Source organism: Melospiza melodia, chromosome 12, assembly GCF_035770615.1.
Source record: "Melospiza melodia melodia isolate bMelMel2 chromosome 12, bMelMel2.pri, whole genome shotgun sequence".
Taxonomy (NCBI): Eukaryota; Metazoa; Chordata; class Aves; order Passeriformes; family Passerellidae; genus Melospiza; species Melospiza melodia.
Window position 1 is genome coordinate 9,628,214 of NC_086205.1, and position 19,153 is coordinate 9,647,366.

Sequence of the window (19,153 nt, forward strand, 5' to 3'; positions counted from 1 at the left end):
GGAGGAGCTTGTTTCATAGTGCAGGCAAAAGGCAGAAAGGGCGGCTGGGCACAGCTGTGTGTTGAAGGGGTGCAGCCCTTCCCGTACACTTCCTCTGTTGATGTCCTTGCAAATAATAAGAATTATAATACAAAAGCAAATGAATGAGAAAAATCAAATTATTTTCCTTTCAGACTTTCATGATAGCTGAGCTGATGTGTAGCAAGGTGGTGCCACTGCCTTTTGTGGTGTGGGGAAGGACCCTCAAGCACCCCCACCATGAATGTGTGCTGAGCAGGTTTGAGGCTGCCCATCCTTCCCTCTGTGCTGGGCCATGGCTGGTTGGAGCTCCTGACCCTGCCGGTTCCCCATTTTCATATTTCAACTTTCACCTATCTCTGTGCAGCTGCTCGGGCCACATGTTCAGTTCTTTGCTGAATTCTGTCTTAAAATATGAAATGCTGTCCTTTATTTTACTGTGTGCCATGGGGAGTTGGTCCTTTTCCTCCTGACTGGATTTGGAGAAGGTGAGTTGTCAGAGGAGCTGGCACTGCTGGAATGGAGGCTGCTTCTCTCTGGGAATGAGCATCTGGATTCAGATGCATGCAAAGCCCTGCTTCTTGACATTGCCACAAATTCCACTTACCCTTGAGGGTGGGGAAGGGGGGCTTCATCAAGAAAGGTGGCTGGGTGCAGTGGGCCAAGTTACCAGAGTAGAAGGGGTGTGTGACAGCAGGGCCTCTCTGCTCATGTGTTCATCCAGCCAGGCTGCATGAGAGCTAGGGCTGACCATGCTGGGGAATTTGAGCTGGAACACGGGCTTTGGGCTGTGCGGTGAGTTAGAGGAAGGAGGCCTGTTGCAAAATGCTCCTTCTGCTTACTACAGAGACCAGGACGGTTTTAGAGACTGAACTATCCTTGGCAGCAAAAAGTGCTAATTCAGCCTTTTCTACCACTTCTATCAAGACTCTGTTAGGCCTTAAAAGCGCTGTTCATGGCTGTCTGTCTTCCTGCGGGCACCCTGGGAGAGCAGGAGCCTGAGGGGCAGAACAAGGCTGAGAAGACACTGTTTGGACACTGAGGGTGGCAGGGATGCTGTGCAGTAACAGGACATGGGCCTTCAGGCACAGCCAGGGGAGATCAGGGGAAGCAGGAAGGTGGGGAAGTAGCAAAGGAAAGTGAAGGAGGCGTTTGGAAGGAGGAGGAGTGGAGTAGGCTGCAGTGATTCCAGAGATGAGAGAGCACTGACAGCAAAGCTTTTCTCCTACATGGATGCTCATGGCAAACCCTGACTGTTTTCCCTTGTTGTGTTTTAAGGTCTCTGTGTGTGCTCTGATGGGGCTGATGCCTTTTCCCAGGTGCCCTTTGGAGTAGCTTAGGGCAAAGCAAGCCACCCCAAGCCTTGTTCCTCATGAGCTCTAGCCCATCTGTGGGGGCTGCAGGTGGGCAGAAGGCAGCCCAGGCAGGGTAATCCAGAGGGTGAAGTGTGGGTAACACTGCCATGGGCTGGTCATCAGCTGCCAGTGGCTGAGTGTGGCAGCACATGCCACCCTGCCACCAGAGCTGCTAACAGTGCCCTCTGGGCTGCTGGGGGATGCTGGACAATGAATAGTCACAAAAATGAGGATTTCAGAGAAGAAGGTACTGCTTGGAAGATGAACAGAGAAGCGTGGAAGTCTGATTGAACTATTCCAGGTCAGTTCCAGTGCAGTACTGTGACTTCAGGATCCTTTCATACAACAGATTAGAGCTGTTTTTTCTTGATGGTTTTCCCTGATTCCCAACCTTCACACTTGGCACCAAGAAGCAGAAGAGTCTGGGAGGACCAGACACTATTTGCATTAATTGGTTATTAATTAAATGAGAAATCTTTCTGAATGTGCAGAGTCTGTGCTGCTCTAGAAGAGCAAGATTTGGCCTATACTGGGTAGGATCATGAGACGTTTTAACCAATGATTTGTTTCAACATCTCTGGCCTCACAAAAATATAATCCAGTGTTTGCCCAAGCATTGCCTTCATGCTGAACATGATATTTTCCAGTGTATAAGAATAATAAATCTTGTTAAATGCAGAAGCAGTTATGTGAAAGACAGAAAAGGAGGTTTACAGGCAGAGCTCTCAAAAACATCACCCATGTCTGTTGTGAAAATGTGCCTTGCTGAGCCTCTAAAGACATTCAGGTGTAGCTAAAAATGAAAGGTATTTTTAATGGCGGGCCTGAGGGCAGGGATGCCTTCAAATGCAGTTCACTATTGAAAGCACTGTCCCAATTTCTGGCCTGAGATTTTATTCTTTAGGAAAAGTTAAAAAAAATCTTGTTGGTGCTAGAACTCACTGAAGACATTTTCCTGTGTTCTGCTGTGGTTTTTGCTCACATCTTGCCTGTTTAATTTCTTGGATTTTCTACATATGCCTTTCAAACAAAAAAGTTCACAGAGAATAAGAAACTGAGCAAAGACAAATGGCGAGTAAATAAGCTTGTTCAAACATGTATTGAAACTTTGTATGTGTTGCTTTTTACCAGCAATCATTGCAATCCCAAAATAAATTTGAGTACCCTGCCTGTTAATCAGAGGCAGAATGTCTGTGTAACATGTTATGTCAAATTGGAGTCACAGTTTTAATTCCTTACTAATTAACCATGTTTCCTATGCAAAATCTAGTTTTATGCATGCAAAACAGTGCCAGCCAAGCCTGCCATTGGGGTGATCAGGTCTTCCTTCAGATTGCCCAGTTGTGAGCAGTTCCCAGTGTTGATCTTTAAAGTCAAGAACACCCCTGTGGGGATGGAAAAAAACTGCTCTCTACCATTCTACCCCCACTTCTTGATCTTTTATGGCAGATTTAGACAGGGTTTGGTTTCTGTGGGAAAACCTTTTGTACAGAAGGAGCACCCTGCCAGGATGAGGGTGCCCCAAGGAGAGGGATCAGAGCTCTGGCTGTGTGTTGCTGTAGCCTTGGGATTAGATGGCACTTCAGGGCAGTTTGGAAGGTGATGCAGGGTCCTTTCCCTTGGTCAGAAGGTCTGTACCGAGCCATGAGAGACTGTGTCTGTCTTTGGTAGGGTCTGGGAAGAAGGGGGCAGAGCTGCAGGGATAGCAGCTGTTCCTGCTGGCAGAGTCACTATGCCAGTGTGGATATAATTATGCTGAAGCTTTGGCTCTGAACACCTCTAAAACCTCATTCCTCTGTCTGGCCTCCGTGGATAACCATTTGCTGAGATTAATGGCCAGGGTGTGCTTGAGACAGGTTTGGTCACATTCAGCTGGCACACACAGTGTCATGCCATGTGTGTTTGCAGTCCTTGCCACTCTCTAAAGCTCCATCCCAGCATTTCTGTGTGGGTGGCACCTTGTTTCATTTGAACCCAGTTCTGAGCCTTTGAATCCTGGAAGGGATTCTAATGTCTGGATTTAGCCATGTTTACCTTGCAATTTCACAGAAAAATCTTCCTGGATACCAGAAAATATAACACAGTCTAGGGGCTTTGAGCTCAGTAAAGGAGAGAATACAAAGATTAATCCAGGAGAATTATTTGGTTTTAAAATCTTCCTTTGCTGTGGACCCAATCACCCTGAACCCAGTGAGAGAGCTCTTCTATTTGGCTTCAGTGAGTCTTTGAGGTTGGTGTCTGTGCTGACTCTGGCTGGAATGTGTTATGTGTTTGTTCTGCATAGAGCCTGTGGTCAGATGGGCAGCAAGACCAGGGCAAGTTCTCTTCTGGGCAGCAGCAGTGGCATTCTCCTCTCTCTATGGCTTTGTTTTTCTTTCTGCAAGGGGCAGTGTTTGTGTGGTAGGAAATCCCATGCCATGACTGCCTCTGTGTTTTGTTTCAGGCATCAGAAGGTGTTCCTGTGAAGTATTTTCAGAACCTGGAGGAACTGATAGATTATTACAAGAAGGAGAACATGGGCCTGGTATGGCACCTCAAATATCCAGTGCCACGGGAAGAGGAGGAGGCTGCTGATGAACTGGAGGAGGACACTGGTAAGAAACCCATGATGTGACTTGGTGATGCAGACCCTTGACTCATACCTCTTGACTGGAGATAAGCAGTGCAGGCAGGAGATCAGAACATGTTGTGCCATAAAATAGTGCAGAGCATAGAGAGGCCTGAGCTGGCAAGGCCCTGTGGCAGTGAACCCTCATGTCTCCTGTGGTGCAGCACTTGGAGCATCAGTTTAGCTCACCTGAGGGAATACACTGAGACCCTCTGTGGAAGTCTACTGCATCTGGTGGGGGGGTGGTTAATCTGATGTCCTTATCTGGACTCCAACTGTTTATGTCCAGCCATCTCCCAAACCTCTGTACCCTCTCCTTGTCCTGCATCTTTAGGGCCTCTCACAAAACAGAGATGCTCCCCTGGGGATTGAAGCACATTTCTCTGCTGTTCCATGCTCCTGCAGCTGCTGAGGGGGTATCTGAAACCACTCAGCTGCTCTGCTCTAGGGGACATTTTCAACAATCCAAAGCAGAAGGCAGGGCTCTGGCAGTGGCAGACAGTCTAACTCCATGTACAGAGGTAGGTGTATGATGAAGAGGTGTGATTGGCATCATCCCAACTATTTTATATCAAATACCACTGTGTGTTTCTGACACTCACTGGTTGCAGATAATTCCTTGGATTTTTCCTGGATCACCCCTTGGATATGTCATAGTTCTCCTACAGGAAGGTCATGTCCACAGAGCCATCCTTCCTGTCCTGTGTGATGTCTGTCTGGAAATGATAAGCACTGCAATCAAACTTGTCTGAAGGACACAATCCCTGGGACAGGCAGACAGGCCCTGTGAACTAGGGCAGACTGATGTGCCTGTGCAACCCAGAGTCTGTGTAACCCTTTGATGGAATCCACTGTATATCTAACAGGAGCTGGAAGATTTTGGTTTGGCAATTTTCTGGAAAAAATAGAACAAAATTTTGCAAAGCTGCTCAGGAAAGATATTCCTGGCTTTTGGCCAGTTGTACTGAGTCTCCAGCTCCCAGGGCTGGGGAGGAAACTACAGCAAAAATAATACAGAGAGAGGCAAGCAGCAGGGAATGAAGTTCTATCCAAGACTAAGAGCCTTCAGATGAAAAGAGATTAGCACTGGGTCTGGGCTGCTCATGTACAGAATTTAGTTTTGTGAAGGCACTTTGTGCCATTATGGTAGAGTCATGTCAGGCCTACAGATGTCTGATCATCTTATATGTGAAACTGCAGAAGTAGAAGATGAGCACCCAGGAGATTAACCACCCATGGCTCAGTGCTGTGGTGGCTCTGAATCACAGCAGCAGCCCAGAAGCAGTGGGTCAGTCCTGGGGGTCTTTTTGTAATGCAAATTCCACCATTAGGAAATAACAAACAAAACCTCACAACTCAACCAGCTACAGTACAACATGTGTAACAAACTGTTGGAGCAATTGGTATGGAAAGAAAGGTAACCATGGTTGGGATCAGTGGAGATGAACCTACTCTTCTCCCAGGAGAGGGAGATATAATGAGCGGCAGGAAAATCCTTTTTCCTTCCAACTCAATGTCCACAAGACAAGGCAGGATATTCAGCCCCTATGCACTGGGTCATGGGATCTATTTCCTCCATCTCTGCTTACTTTTGCCATTAACTTCTTTCCATTAGCAGTACTACTTCCATCATGTCCCTCCATCCATTCTGCCTCAATAGCAGATCCCCATGATAATGGGAGTGACATGGGTTAGCCATGTTCTCTAAGCATTATATTCAACTTAACAAATTAACCTTCACAGCTGCTGTGCAGATGGGAGAGTCAGAACTGGCTGGGGTTCACTGCAGGCAAGGACAGAGACAGAGGCATGTGCTGTCTGCACTGAGGTTCAAGCCTGACACTTCATCCCACTGCTCTCACACCCCTGCCATCCCTGGAAACACAGCTGGGCCAGTGCTGAGCCCTGAGCTTCCCAGCTCTGACATCCCTCCACAGACCTGTCAGAAGAGATGGCTTCTGCAAAGACTGCCCCTGCAGGGTGGGCTCAGCTCTGCCCTGCCTGGGGTGAGGGACAAGAGGTCCAATTTAGAATGACTGTGCCTTTCCTTTCCTTCTTGCCAGACCTGGTACCCACACCTCCTGTCCTGCCCCCACGCAACATCCTCATGGCACCGCCGAGCAGTGAGACAAAGGAGGCCTCTTCTCTCCCCGAAAACCCACGGGTGGCAGACGTGAATAAACTGTCCCTTTCTGAGACACTACTCCAGCGACTGCAGTACCAGGACACAAGCAGGTAAGGAAGGGCATGTGACAGGGCAGCTGAACCAGCCTTCAGCCCAGGTCTGTGCTTGCTGGGCCTCTGTCTTTGGAACAGCTGAGGATCAGTTTGATTCAACAAAATTACTCCTCATTTATACTATAATAAAGATAGTATATCAAATAAAGAACTGAATCAGATCAACAGTGCATTGACTGCTGTCAATGCAGTCCAGCTGTTGTTTAGAAAAAATACATTTCTGAATTATTAAAATCACACATACGCCTTCTCCACCGAGGTATAGTTTTCTAATATAAAGGATGAGTAACATCTGAGAGAAATTGATTTATTAGCCATGTGGCTAAACAGTGGGAATTTGAGAAAAATAAGAAAGCTGTTTGATATTTGGAAGTAGAGAGAAGAGCTGGCTTTTGACCTGTCTGTTTACTTCACAGTGTCTCTGATGAGCATCTGAAACTCATCCAGGATTACCTGCGAGTTCACATCATCAGTGACTTTGAGATGGTGCAGACTGGCTCAAGCAATCTTCCTCAACTGAAGAAATTACTTACAGCTCTTTGCAAAGGACTCTTCAGGTAACTAGAAGCTGGTTTTCAGAGTGTAATGCAATAACACTGTAGTCTAACAAAGGCTCCACATGCAAGCATTCAGAACCCTCATTTCTGGCATAGGAAATTGCCTTGCCCTCAAAACCAGTATATTTAGATGTTGTGACCTGTGATTCTGGTCCAAAGATATGAAATCTACATAGAAGAGACAGCTCTGACAATCAAGTTTTCTTCTAGGTGGTTTCAGACAGCAGAATATTGTATTTTATGCCTTGTTTAGAAAGAAACGAAACAAAAAATGCACTAACCAATTAACTGCATAATTTGGTAATGCATAAATGACACCCACAGGATTGTCAAGCACAAGCCATTTATGGAAACAAGCACAAATTAGTGTATAACTAGATTTTAAACACTGATTTTCCTTCCCACTAATGCACTGTGAACTTGGAGTGATTGCACTGATGTTGGTGAAGGCCAACTGAAATGAAAAAATGAAAAAGCCTAGACTCTTGACTCTACAAATTTTACTTTTCCTGTTTTTAGACCTTCCATGTCACAAATAGAAAAACTCTGACAGGGTGCTAGAACATTGCAGACCTCCTTCCTTCTCTGGTGGAAGGATGTTATTTCCCCCTTGCTGATTGTAAGCAAAGACACCAGCCCAAACTTGTGCAGAGCTTTTGGAGCACTCAGTAGCAGAGGGTTCTTATCTCCACACTTCTCTGCCTGGCTTGCCATACCCTTCTCTCTGGTGTATGCAGAGGTGAGGCTGGTTGTGCTGCTGGCCTGATCCTGTTCTCCTAGAAGCCAGCTGCCCACCGACAAGCCCCTGTGAGGACTGAGGACAGATTGTTCCAAGAGCTGCCCTTCTGCACCCTGCCTGAGCGTTTTGCTTCTCTACACGCAAGGGAGGGGAGACCCAGGTGGCCAGATAAGAATAAACCTGAACAGTGGAAGTTCAAATCAAATGAAATCACAAGTGAGAGTCTTGTGTTACTAAAATACCTCTGGTGCTGCTGTTGTAATCATGTTTGGTTTCTCCCATTTCCAACTTCTTATTCTACTTAAGTTTATCTGGGTTTCACAACCCTATTCCTCCTAAATGCATGTGGGGAAATGAAAGAAAGGAGATGCAGTAAGGCTATAATTCCCTCAACTGCCAGGACATCTTTAACATGTCCAGATTTTCTGTAGTATTTCTGGTGACTTTCCATTGCATGTGGACACACAGGCTTCTGACACTTCAATGAAGATCACTAAAGGTATTTATACTGTCAAGAGAAGAAAACTAAAGAAGTTACAGATGTAATTATAACCACCCTGTGGTTTTAGTGGGCTTGAACGCCCACAGGAGCTGTTCCTTCTCCTCCTCACACAGAGCCTACATGTTGCACTGTGAAGAGAGGGCAGTTTTGCAATGGGAAATCACTCCTGAGTTTCTTCAAACAGGTGCTGCTGTGTTTTCAAGAGATGGTCTGCACATCACAGTAAATATCCTTTCATTCTTCTTTGTCCCAGTGTTCCTGCAACTGCTTGCAGCCTCCTGGGGTCTGACTCCATGGCTGCAGAAATCAATGGGACTCTTGGGTTTGGGGCCAGAACTGTTTGCAGTGACACTGGCCCCACGTGATCCAGAGCTGAATAGTGGCATTGGAGGACTAAAATTAGCAGAACCAGATTCCTCCATGTGCCTTGTACTCCTGTGTGTCCCACAGCAAGTCTTTTAGACTGAAATGTCAAACATGAATGTTTAATTTAGGCAATTAGTCATCCTTGGTTCAGCATCTAGAGAAATATCTTCAGGCAGGCATGCTTTTGCTTTGGAGCACTTTCCCTAACAAAGATGTAATAAGATCCAGTCCATTCAGACTTAGGAAAGTGAGGGAAATCATTAATATCCACAGTTGACTAGACGCAGTGTAAGCATCCTAGTGCTGCTCATCACCATCACCTTTCTTTTGACCTGTGCTCCCTGGCTGCTCTTGCTGGAGTAAGTCTTGTCATTATCAGCATGCAGTTTCTGTGCCAAATTCACACAAGCAGAGTTTCAACAAATGAGCATCCTGTGGAATCTCATTGGGAAGCACTGCAGGAATGTCATTGTTACCTGTAAATGATTCTGCTCAGGAGATCAAGCACCTCTTCCACCCCCTTGCTGGGCCTGGCCTCTCTTTGTCATGTGAGATGAAATCTGTGAATTAGTTTCCTCTTCATATGGAGTCCCCAGCACTGTCCTCAGCAGCTGCACAGGCCCTGTAAGAACTGAGCTGCTCCCACAGTTGCAGCATTCAGAGGCACCAGACTGTGCTGGGCTCTGAGGCATTTGAGTGCACTTGGATCTATGAGCTGGCATTGTTGGGTTGATGCTGCTTGTACACCAGATCTTCAGGTTTTGCCCAGACTGGGATACCCTTCTGGGGAGATTTAGGAAGTTAGAACCTCCAAAGCAAAACCCAAGGAGCAGCCAGAAGGCCAGAATGGCCATGTTCCAGCTTTGCAAGGCAAAATCAGCTGTGTGGCTCACACTGCCCTCTTGACCATGTCACCAAGCACTGGGATTTGCTCCTGTCACACATCCCACAGCTCAGGGGGCACATAGCGAGGGCAGGCCCAGTGTGGGCATGTGCCCAGTGTGAATGTGTGCCTGTCATCTTGTCTGTGTGGCATTGTCTGAGTATGAACAGAGCCAGGGAGCCAGCCACAGCCTCAGGCCTGTGCTGTGTCTGTGTTCCCAGTGAGGCCTCGAGGACTCTCCCATCTCTGGAGTCCATCCAGAAGGTGTTTGAGCAGCAGCTGCATCCTGGTGCCCACCAGCGCTCCCAGGTAAGGGGGCTGGGAGGTGGGAAGAGCAGGACAGGTGTGTGGGTGGCTGTCACGGGGGCAGGATGGCTCTGGTGTGCAGCCATGGCCAGTGGGGTACAGCTGGGCACAAGCCACTTCTGTTCTCTTTAGCCTCATTCTGCTGCAGTGCAGAGGGCACACAGTGAGTTCTGTCTCACAGTGACACTTATCCCATAGCCCTCTCCACCTGCTCCCCCTTCCTGTCCTCGAGGAAAGTGCCACCAACTGCCTGAGGACTCCCACCTCCCCATCCTCCCTCAGAATGTGGGCTGGCACTGCACACTTCTTTTTCCATAAAGCTCACTCCAGGATGTTTCACTGCCACATCCTTCCTTTTCCCAAGCCCACGTAAGTCCCCATGAGTTTCCTCTCCCAGACAGAAACCCAAAAGTCCAGGACTTCTGTAAGCTGAGCCCCAGGCCTGGTGATGTGAGCTTGCCCCCAGCAGCAAGCTGACTCCCATGCATGGCCAGCTGCCTTGACCCTATGGAACAGGTTTGCAGATTTGTCCTTCCAGCCTCCCACACTTCTGCAAGTTCCATGTTTTGTGATGCCTGCTGTAGATCAGAGTGGCAAAGGTACAAGTGCTGCTCCTTGGTCTGTGTGAGGTGTTCCTGGGCTCTGCACTCCAGGCTGTGCTCTGGTAATCACCCATCTCCCTCTCTCTTTTTGTTCCTGTGCTGCGGTTTCAGATGCTTGGTGAAGCAAGTCCAGTCAATATTGTATTGAAACTCAACCAGCTGATTTCTTTGCTGTCATCTATTGAAGAAAAGGTAGAGTTTTCAAGCTATTTTATATCATCTTCTTGTCCTTCTTTGCCTCTAGTTTGTTTCTTGTTCATCATCAGTGCAGTGGTCTGCCACAGTAAGATTTCTTTGTTCTGATTTTATTACTCTCAGTGTAGTGCAGAATCACCAAATGCAATAAATTACACATAATTATTTTACAGGTGAAAACACTGTTGATTGAAGGTCCTGATTCAACACACCGGCGCTCCCTTATCCCCCCTGTCACTTTTGAGGTAAATTTACTCCTTTAACAATGCTGATCATAAGGTGGAAGGACAGTAATGCAGATTTATGTCAGTATCTCAGCTCCTGGGAAGTTTGCTGTGCTGCCACAGAGATAACAGCTATTCCTGGGTGCTGTTTGGCACCATGAAAATGCCTGAGATGTCTGGTGAGACTGGCATAATGATATGTGTCCAGGAATGGAGGGAAGAGCTACATTTGTAATACATGTGACTGAAGTGTAGAAGGTCCCTCATGGAAAACCTCTCTGTATTCCACTAGGTGAAAACTGACTCCCTAGGAATTTTCTCAAAAATGCAACTCAAAGTGGATGTGGAAATGGGAAAACTGATTATCAAGAGATCTAAGGATGGTCCAGAAGACAAATTTTATACCCACAAGAAAAGTAAGATGTCAGCTTAATGTCACAAATTCTGAGCTAGGCTCGGGGAATTCTGCTAGGTCCTGGGTGATGCATGAGCACCAGTCAGCAAGACACAGGTATCTCTGTACTGGGATAACCAGCTTTCACAGATTTTTTAGACTCAATCTCCAGGTCTAAATGAAGACACTGGAATCAGCACTGCAAGGGAGCAGGTTTTGGTAGAAGATTCCCCATAGAGCTGGTTGCAATAGAACCATTTTTGTTCTGAAAAACAATGCCACTTGACAAAAACAACCCAGCATTCTGCAGGAACATGCTGACTTCTGTGATGATTTTTTGATGGTAAAAAGCCAGACATTCAGTTTCAGTAACATTTTTCCCTTGATTTTTTTGTACATAGATTGGTATCTCTCATCACGAGCAACACCAGTTTGGTCTGTGATTGCCTGATTCAAACAACTTCCTTTTTTTCTGTTTTCTTTCTGAACAGGCAGTTCACTGAAGTTGAGACAGAGAGATTTGTGAGAGAGTAGATTATACCCTTGGGCTCTTTCCTGCTAGAAAATCAACCTGTTGCTGGCAGTAATTGAAACAATGAGCTTTCATGCATGGCTTTCTCCACCTGGTGTTCATAATAATTAGCTGCTATTTTAGATGGGAGGAATCACCTTTACCACCAAATGAAGTTTTACATCCTCTTTCACAGATGGGGAAGGAACACATGTAGGCTGGCTCAGGATACAGGGGGATTGCCTGCACAAAGTTAAGGCTTTATTTCACACTGCCAGGCTTGGGATGGAAAAGAGCTCCGAGCAGAAGAGTTTTGAGGGTACTCTTCACTTGGAGTTCAGACCTGTTTCAACTGAGAACAGGGTTAAGCAACTTTAAAATGCAGGTCTGCAAGGCAAACTGCACAGACAGAAAAGACCATGGAAATCCCAATCCTTTGAGCAGAGTTCTGTTCATTTTAGTGGGACCTTTATTTCAGTGACTGCAGCTCGTGACACTCAACCTGTGTTCAGTCTTGCAGCTCATCAAGTCCCAGAAGGTTCCAAACAAGCTGGTTATTGTTCTGGAAACAGAAAAAGAAAAAACACAGCGGAAGGAATATATTTTTTCTGATTCCAAGGTATGTACATGGTGTTTCTTTCCTGCCAGTCTGGAGCAGGTAGCTGGGTGGGAATGGAACATGGAGCATTCCTTGGTAGAAAGTGGAACTGTTGAAGGACAGTAGTTGCCTTTGTAAAAAAGAAATTTCTTCTTTGTTCTGGAAACATCCAGAAAATGAGCAAGTATACTGTCTTATAAAGGGTCTCAGACACCTAAGTGCTGTGACTGAGGCAGAAGGACAGAGCAAGCAATGAGGAGAAGCAAGAAGTCAAGATGGTCACTGTGAAAATGTTCTTATAGACAAAGAGGGAGGAAAAATTTTTTTCTGACCAGTTCAGCATTTGTTATAGCAGTGCTCAAGCTAAATGCCTAAAAAAGCCCCACAGGAAAGGCAGTCTCTTGGAAGGTTTCAGGATAGTGCAGAGCTCATCTGCCCTTCAAGTGTGCTGGGAATTTCCTGGTTCAGCAGGTTTTTCAAGAGGTCATGTCAGAGGAGTTAAGTATCTCATTAATTTTCTCTGCTCTTCCCTGTCTAGAAGAGAGAAGGGTTCTGCCAGCTTTTGCAGCAGATGAAGAATAAGCATTCGGAACAACCAGAGCCTGATATGATCACCATCTTCATTGGCACCTGGAATATGGGTATGGGCTCCCTTCTGCCATGGGCACTCCTTCAGACACTGCCTAAAGGTGTGCTCAGCTGGGCACTCTGAGCTCCAGACTCTCTGTTTTGGGTTCTGAAGGATTGCTCCAGTGACAGGGAATTGTGGCTGGCACAAAGCTGGTGCAGAAGTGCACAGCATTGCCCACCTTGCAGAAAGGACAGGAGCAGTCGGGAGTGGGGCTGAGCCTCATCCCCAGTGGGCACAGCTGTGAGCAGCAGGTGAGCAGCACTGACAGCAATGAGCCATGGAGTGCCCAGGGGCACTGACCAACCACCAAAGGGAACAGAGGGCACACAGGGGCAGTGCATCAACAGGAGGGGAGAAAAGGTGGGGCTAAAGAGCAAGGAGGGCAGATACTTGCAGCCTTCTGAAGTAATGTGGTGTTAGTCTGTAAGGGTCGAAGATTTCTGAAATTGTATGGTGATACTCTGTGTAACATGGCTGTCTCAACTGCCACATATGCTGTGACCTATGCTGTGACAAAGCTGCACATCAGCTGCTGTCATTTGACAAGGCACAGTTCATGTCCAGCGTGGGAAGACAGCTGAGTGTCTGTGGTACAGAGAAGGGGACAAGGTGTGGTTGAGGACAGTGGAATATAGGGGTTTTTTTTCTCCCTTTTGGGACAGAAGCCTGGTTCAGCTGCTGTGAGCTGAGCTGTCTGTGTTTGAGCATCCTTAAGGAATAAGGTCAAGGCAGTGGTAGGCCAGGAGGAGTATAGCTCCCTGCCTTTACTCCTGGCTAGCCTAGGCCTTGGAAAACTGATCAACAAGAGGAAGGTGGTGAAAGCAGAATTATTTCTTTCTCAGTGCCTCAGGTGGGGGTAACATCATTGTCATCTTAGAATAGGGTTCCCTGGCTGATACAAAAGTGATATGAGATGTGAAGCCTGTAATTTATGTCCCTGTGTGTTATCTTCATCCTGGTTTTGACAGGACGTGCTCTGACTTCCTTTGGTGTTTAATGTTTTAATAAAAGGTGCAGCCCCAGCCCCAAAGAAGATCACCTCTTGGTTCCTCTCCAAGGGGCAGGGGAGGACCCGTGATGACACTGCTGACTACATCCCTCATGACATCTATGTGATTGGCACCCAGGAGGATCCCCAGGGGGAGAAGGAATGGCTGGAGACCCTAAGGCAATCTCTGCAGGAAATCACCAGTATCAGCTTCAAAGTGGTGAGTGGTTATTCCAGCTATTGCATGGAACTCAGGAGGTGAGAGTGTACATGTTGTACAAATAAAAGAGATGGGAATAAGTGGGATTTTGCCTGTACTTCCTCCCTAGTTCTCCCTTTATTTTCATTGCATTGGGTGAAGGAGAATGCACTGAATATGTCTGTGGGCTCCACAAGATGCCCCCCTAGATGGACCTGTTGCTATGGACAGTGACCTCCCCAAGGCCAAAACAGGGACCCTGCCAGCCTATGAGCAAGGGGAGATTGTTGAGCACTCAGGTCAAAAAGCAGGAGATTGTTAAACTTTCTGAGCCAATTGTAGCCTAGATCTCATCCTAGACTATTGAACTTTCAAAGTAGGATGTATCAGTACACAGGCAGAGAAGAAAAACTTTTTCATAAAAGAAACTTGAACCTTAATAAGACCAGCTTTGGACATTCCTGGGTTTCAGTGATGTCAAGAAACAAATCTAAGCATATCTGGAAAGCTAACTCTCACTGTGATTGGGAAACTATTTTGTGCAAGTAAGATAATCCAAAGATTAACTAGAAAAAAGGACGAGAAAATGGCAAGGTTTCAGCATTGATTAAAATGACTGAAAACATATCCTGAGCACAGGAAGAAAAATTCTGTAGAAGTGCAATCAAAGGAGTCAGGAAGGCTGCAGCCACAGTGCAGCTTGGCAAGTATTTGCAGAAATATAACCTCTACCCTTCCCATTCATGCAGATAGCCATCCATACCCTCTGGAACATCAGGATCGTTGTCCTGGCCAAGCCAGAGCACGAGAACCGCATCAGCCACATCTGCACAGCCAACGTGAAGACGGGCATCGCAAACACGCTGGGTGAGGCACGGGCAGGGGACAGCTCAGCCCCCAGGGAACAGCTCTTCTGCTACAACACTCCTGGGACAACATTTATGTGACACTCCTAAAGTTACATCCCACTAGCACTGGTTATATTTCACCCTGTAAGAGAGGAAATCTATTTGTGTGTATACTTAGCACACACACACACACACACACACACATCACACACACACACACACACACATATATATATTTATATTCCCAGCAAACACTTTTGACTGGCTATTGGATTGCTCTTTCCTGGGTTTCACAAGGAAGTTGCACTTCTCTCCCTTCAACTAATTTTTTAGCACCCATAAAAATTTGCTCCCACAATCTGTGCTGTATGCACTAATTTTTTCTGTGTTAAGTGAATTTCTCTTCTCCATCCTCCACTTTACTTCACATGTGCTAGGTGCTTTATTATCTTTGCTAGACTCAGCCTGGAGGTGGATTAATTTTTTGTCATTTTTGGCTTCCCTTTTGCCAGGTAATAAAGGAGCAGTGGGAGTGTCATTCATGTTTAATGGAACCTCCTTTGGGTTTGTTAACAGCCATTTGACTTCAGGAAGTGAAAAGAAACACAGGTAAGATACATCCTCCCCTCTCAAAAATTTCACCCTGAGCCAGGGTGAAGTTCTCTGGGCCATGTTTGGAAGGAGGGCTCACCAGACAGGCACAAACATGTTTTCTTGACCATAAAAAATTGTTCAATGTCCCTTGGGAGGGCATTTAAACAAGGGACTTCTGCTATGTGACCATAGCACATGGGTGCAGGAGAAATGGATGGCCAAATTATTTCAGAGCCATCAAGGGTAAAAGCCTTACACAACACTTGCATGACCTGTCATAAAAACCCACTGCCTGAGGAAAACACTTCCATGATCTACAGTGTTTTGGAGAAATGTGGGAAGGCTTTTCCCATCCCAAAATAACGTGCTGAAGGGGACTGTCTTCCTTCTCACTGTAGGCAGTGCTGTGAGCCCTGGGACACAGCTGAGAAAGATCCCTCAGGATACCAGGAGGGAGATGTAGAACAGGAATATCCCCATGGTGACTAATTCTCTATACCCACCTGTGAAATAAGGGTTTGTGGATTAGGCAGGTTCTGGTCAGCACAGGACTGGAAGGCAAAGATCCTGACACCACTGGGAAATCAATGTCCACACTGGGAGGAGCTGGAGCAGTTGGAAGGAGTGGTTTAGAAAGTGAAGAGGACTTGAAATGAAGAGTTTGGCCTTGTCATCCTTTCCCGGTCCAGGAAACAGATGGTGTGGGATTTCTGCACAGGGTCTTTCCTACTGATGAAGTTAACTTCTATTGAAGGGTTCCTCAGGGCCTGGAAGAGCTGCCAAAATCTAGTTATGTGTTTGCTGCTGAAATCTGAAGGAAACAGTCTAATGCTGGGCTTCTAGGACATGTAGCTCAGAAAAGCACAGCCCCAGAAGGCAGCAGAAGTGGCTTCAGGAGCACATTCTCTGGGCCTGTCTGCTGGGGTGGCAAGTTCTCAGCTTCTGATCTGCTCCTCTGTAGCTCTGAGTAGGAGCAGCTCCCTCCTGGTAAAGCTGCAGCCTCTGCCATCCCAGGCATTTGGAAATTACACGGCAGTTTAGGATGTCAGGCAGATGTTTTCTTGTCTTGACAGACGCAACCAGAACTACACGAACATCCTGCGCTTCCTGACCCTGGGAGATAAGAAACTGAGTCCATTTAACATCACTCATCGCTTTACTCACCTTTTCTGGCTGGGAGACCTGAACTACCGTGTGGAACAGCCCCCGACGGTGCGGGACGCTGCAGGAAGGCCTGCAGGGACAGCACGCTCTGTTGCTATAGGAGTGCTCTTCTTCCAATCTAGGGCAACATGACAAAAAGAGGGGAGTCAGAAGGGATCCCCAGGGTGTGAGTGTGGCCCCAGTTGAAGGAGAGTAAGGAAATCCCCTTTGCCCTCTCTAAGGTGTAATGGACCCAGGAATGGCATCTGGCACAATTTGCTGCTTCAGGCAGCCTTGGTTCCCCAAACCTCCTGACTTTCATTCCCACTGTGAAATGCATCTGTCCCTGAATGGCTCAATCCAGAGATTGCCTTTCTGCTCTGGTTGGTGAGCTTGGAATAGCTGAAAGAGGCCTTCAGGCAATCCCTCATAAATACTGGATAGGTTTCAGTATGTGGGAAAAAACACCAAGCTCGGTGTCGATGTGCATGTGGTTGTGAGTGTGTGTGTTCTTGTGTAGGGGATGTGTGGGCATTTCAATATCTGTTTTGATAGACAAATGTTCAGCCACACAAAAAAGGCTGGGGCTTTTCAGTGACGGGAAGGACAGGGAAGTGGCAGGGGCTTACAGCTCTGTGAAACAGTTCAGGAGCACTCACCAGTTAACGTGTGAAGGGAGTATTTATAAGAGATTTTGCATCATCTGCAGCTCTGCTGTTTCCCTGTTGGCAGGAAGCAGAGAATATTATCCAGAAGATCAGGCAGCAGCAGTATCCGGAGCTGCTGGCTTTCGACCAGCTTCTCCTCGAGAGAAGAGACCAAAAGGTGTTCCTGCAGTTCGGTGAGATCCTCTACTGGCTGGCAGGTTCCTCTGCTACATCCAGCAGCTTTCTCTGCCAGCCTCAGCATGGGGCAGGGTGTATAGGGCAGTGGCTCTCTTGCCCAGGTGGGAGTTCCCAATGGCCAAGCTGTAACCAAGTTCTTTCCCTGTTTTAGAGGAAGAGGAGATTACTTTTGCTCCAACCTACCGCTTTGAGAGAGGCACCCGGGAGAAGTATGTTTACACCAAGCAAAAAGCTACAGGGGTAGGTTAAAACTGATTTCCCTTTAGAGGTATGTGGCACAGCTGTGACAGCAACTCCTGCAGAAGAAAGGGACCTAAACTAATCTCTGTGTTTTCTGCCCTTGTGTTTTGAAAGGAGTCAATATAAACAGACTTGACACAAATATATGGTGCTGGGTGAATCAATTTCCTGTTCTTTTGTAAACTGGCCCTTTCCATTCTTCTTGACATTACTTCTCCTTTGGTTTGCAGATGAAGTACAACTTGCCATCCTGGTGTGATCGAGTGCTCTGGAAATCCTACCCCATGGTGCACGTTGTGTGTCAGTCCTATGGTGGGTGGAGAACAGATTGTGGATAGCAAGGCAACCAGTCTGAAACGGAAATGATTCAGAACAGAGTCTGTAGGATCTCCCTGCACTGCCAGGCACTCAGCAAAAAGGGACCTGATGTTAAACGAGGCAGAGGGGAGCCAAAATCTCTCTGCCTGTAACCTTACAAGCTGGGAGTTCATTCTGTTATTCTTTTACATGCAGAACACCACCTGGACAGTTGCAGCTGTCCAACTTTAGACCATGCTGCAGGATTATTTTACATCAGTAATTTCTTGGCAGCAACCACCACATTTCCTGTGCAGTCACTACCAGGAACTCCTGACAGTGAGTGCCAGCAGGACAGACCCCGTGTGCACAGTCCAGTCTGCAGAGACTGGAGCTGCAAACACATCTCTTGTATCAAATCATATTCCAGAAGAACTGTGTGGTACCAAGAGCCTGTTCCCTTTCCTGCTGAGAAGCATCACTGAAGTGCAGTTCAGGGAAGAGAAAAAGCCCACAAAACCTGTTTAAGAAAAGACTCAAATACCAGTTCCTGAAATGTCATCAACTATACATAGGACTGCACAGCTGAATATGCTGTTCATGGTTTCCTATGCGTAGATTAGGAGCAGGGCTGTGAAAGTGTCTCAGGGCTGAAGCAGGCTGATCTGATCACAAAGCCCATGATGCTGAGGTGTGGGGTGGAATTGGCCTCTCTGGAATGACTGGGTTTGCTGGAACTCTGTGTGTGTTTAAATCCAATCAGGCCTTGGTCACCCACTGTTACCTTTGGGCCAGGAGTTGCTTTGTAACACTGAAGCAGGACCAGTGTATTCTTGTGTGATTTCCTGCCATGTTAGAGCTATACTTAGCAGGGCATGTTGCAGAGGTAACCAGGAAGCCTGTAAGGGCTTTTTGTACTGGGGGAATCTAACACTGACAGTCATCTACAAAACAGTACAGTAAAATGGTGTCCCTTAACCAAACCAAATCTTTCTGTATCCTGGCAGAAGAGTTACATTCATGTGTACTGACAGGAGTTAATGTAGAGAAACACTTTTGACTAGAGACAGTTACCAGAGAGACTGTTATATTTTCTGGAAAATTACTGAATAATACTTCTTTGGCAGTGATCTCCCTGGAGCAGGGCAGTAACTGTCTTCCCTTTCTCCTGGCAGGCTGCACCACTGACATCATGACAAGTGACCACAGTCCTGTGTTTGCCACCTTTGAAGTGGGAGTCACCTCACAGTTTGTTTCCAAGAACGGTCAGTC

General features: G+C 46.8%; 1 protein-coding gene across 1 annotated transcript in view; it reads left to right on the forward strand.

Moving 5' to 3' along the window:
- The window catches only part of INPP5D (inositol polyphosphate-5-phosphatase D), a 56,889-nt gene that overhangs the window by 27,400 nt on the left and 10,336 nt on the right, over window positions 1–19,153 (forward strand). Inside the window, exons 4-20 of the mRNA XM_063166738.1 lie at window positions 3,817–3,967; window positions 6,045–6,216; window positions 6,636–6,776; window positions 9,488–9,575; window positions 10,286–10,366; window positions 10,543–10,614; window positions 10,886–11,009; window positions 12,011–12,117; window positions 12,635–12,737; window positions 13,739–13,935; window positions 14,664–14,781; window positions 15,275–15,371; window positions 16,430–16,568; window positions 17,232–17,340; window positions 17,496–17,584; window positions 17,815–17,896; window positions 19,057–19,146. Of these exons, the coding sequence (XP_063022808.1) occupies window positions 3,817–3,967; window positions 6,045–6,216; window positions 6,636–6,776; window positions 9,488–9,575; window positions 10,286–10,366; window positions 10,543–10,614; window positions 10,886–11,009; window positions 12,011–12,117; window positions 12,635–12,737; window positions 13,739–13,935; window positions 14,664–14,781; window positions 15,275–15,371; window positions 16,430–16,568; window positions 17,232–17,340; window positions 17,496–17,584; window positions 17,815–17,896; window positions 19,057–19,146 (1,960 nt within the window). The remainder of the gene's footprint in view (window positions 1–3,816; window positions 3,968–6,044; window positions 6,217–6,635; window positions 6,777–9,487; window positions 9,576–10,285; window positions 10,367–10,542; window positions 10,615–10,885; window positions 11,010–12,010; window positions 12,118–12,634; window positions 12,738–13,738; window positions 13,936–14,663; window positions 14,782–15,274; window positions 15,372–16,429; window positions 16,569–17,231; window positions 17,341–17,495; window positions 17,585–17,814; window positions 17,897–19,056; window positions 19,147–19,153) is intronic.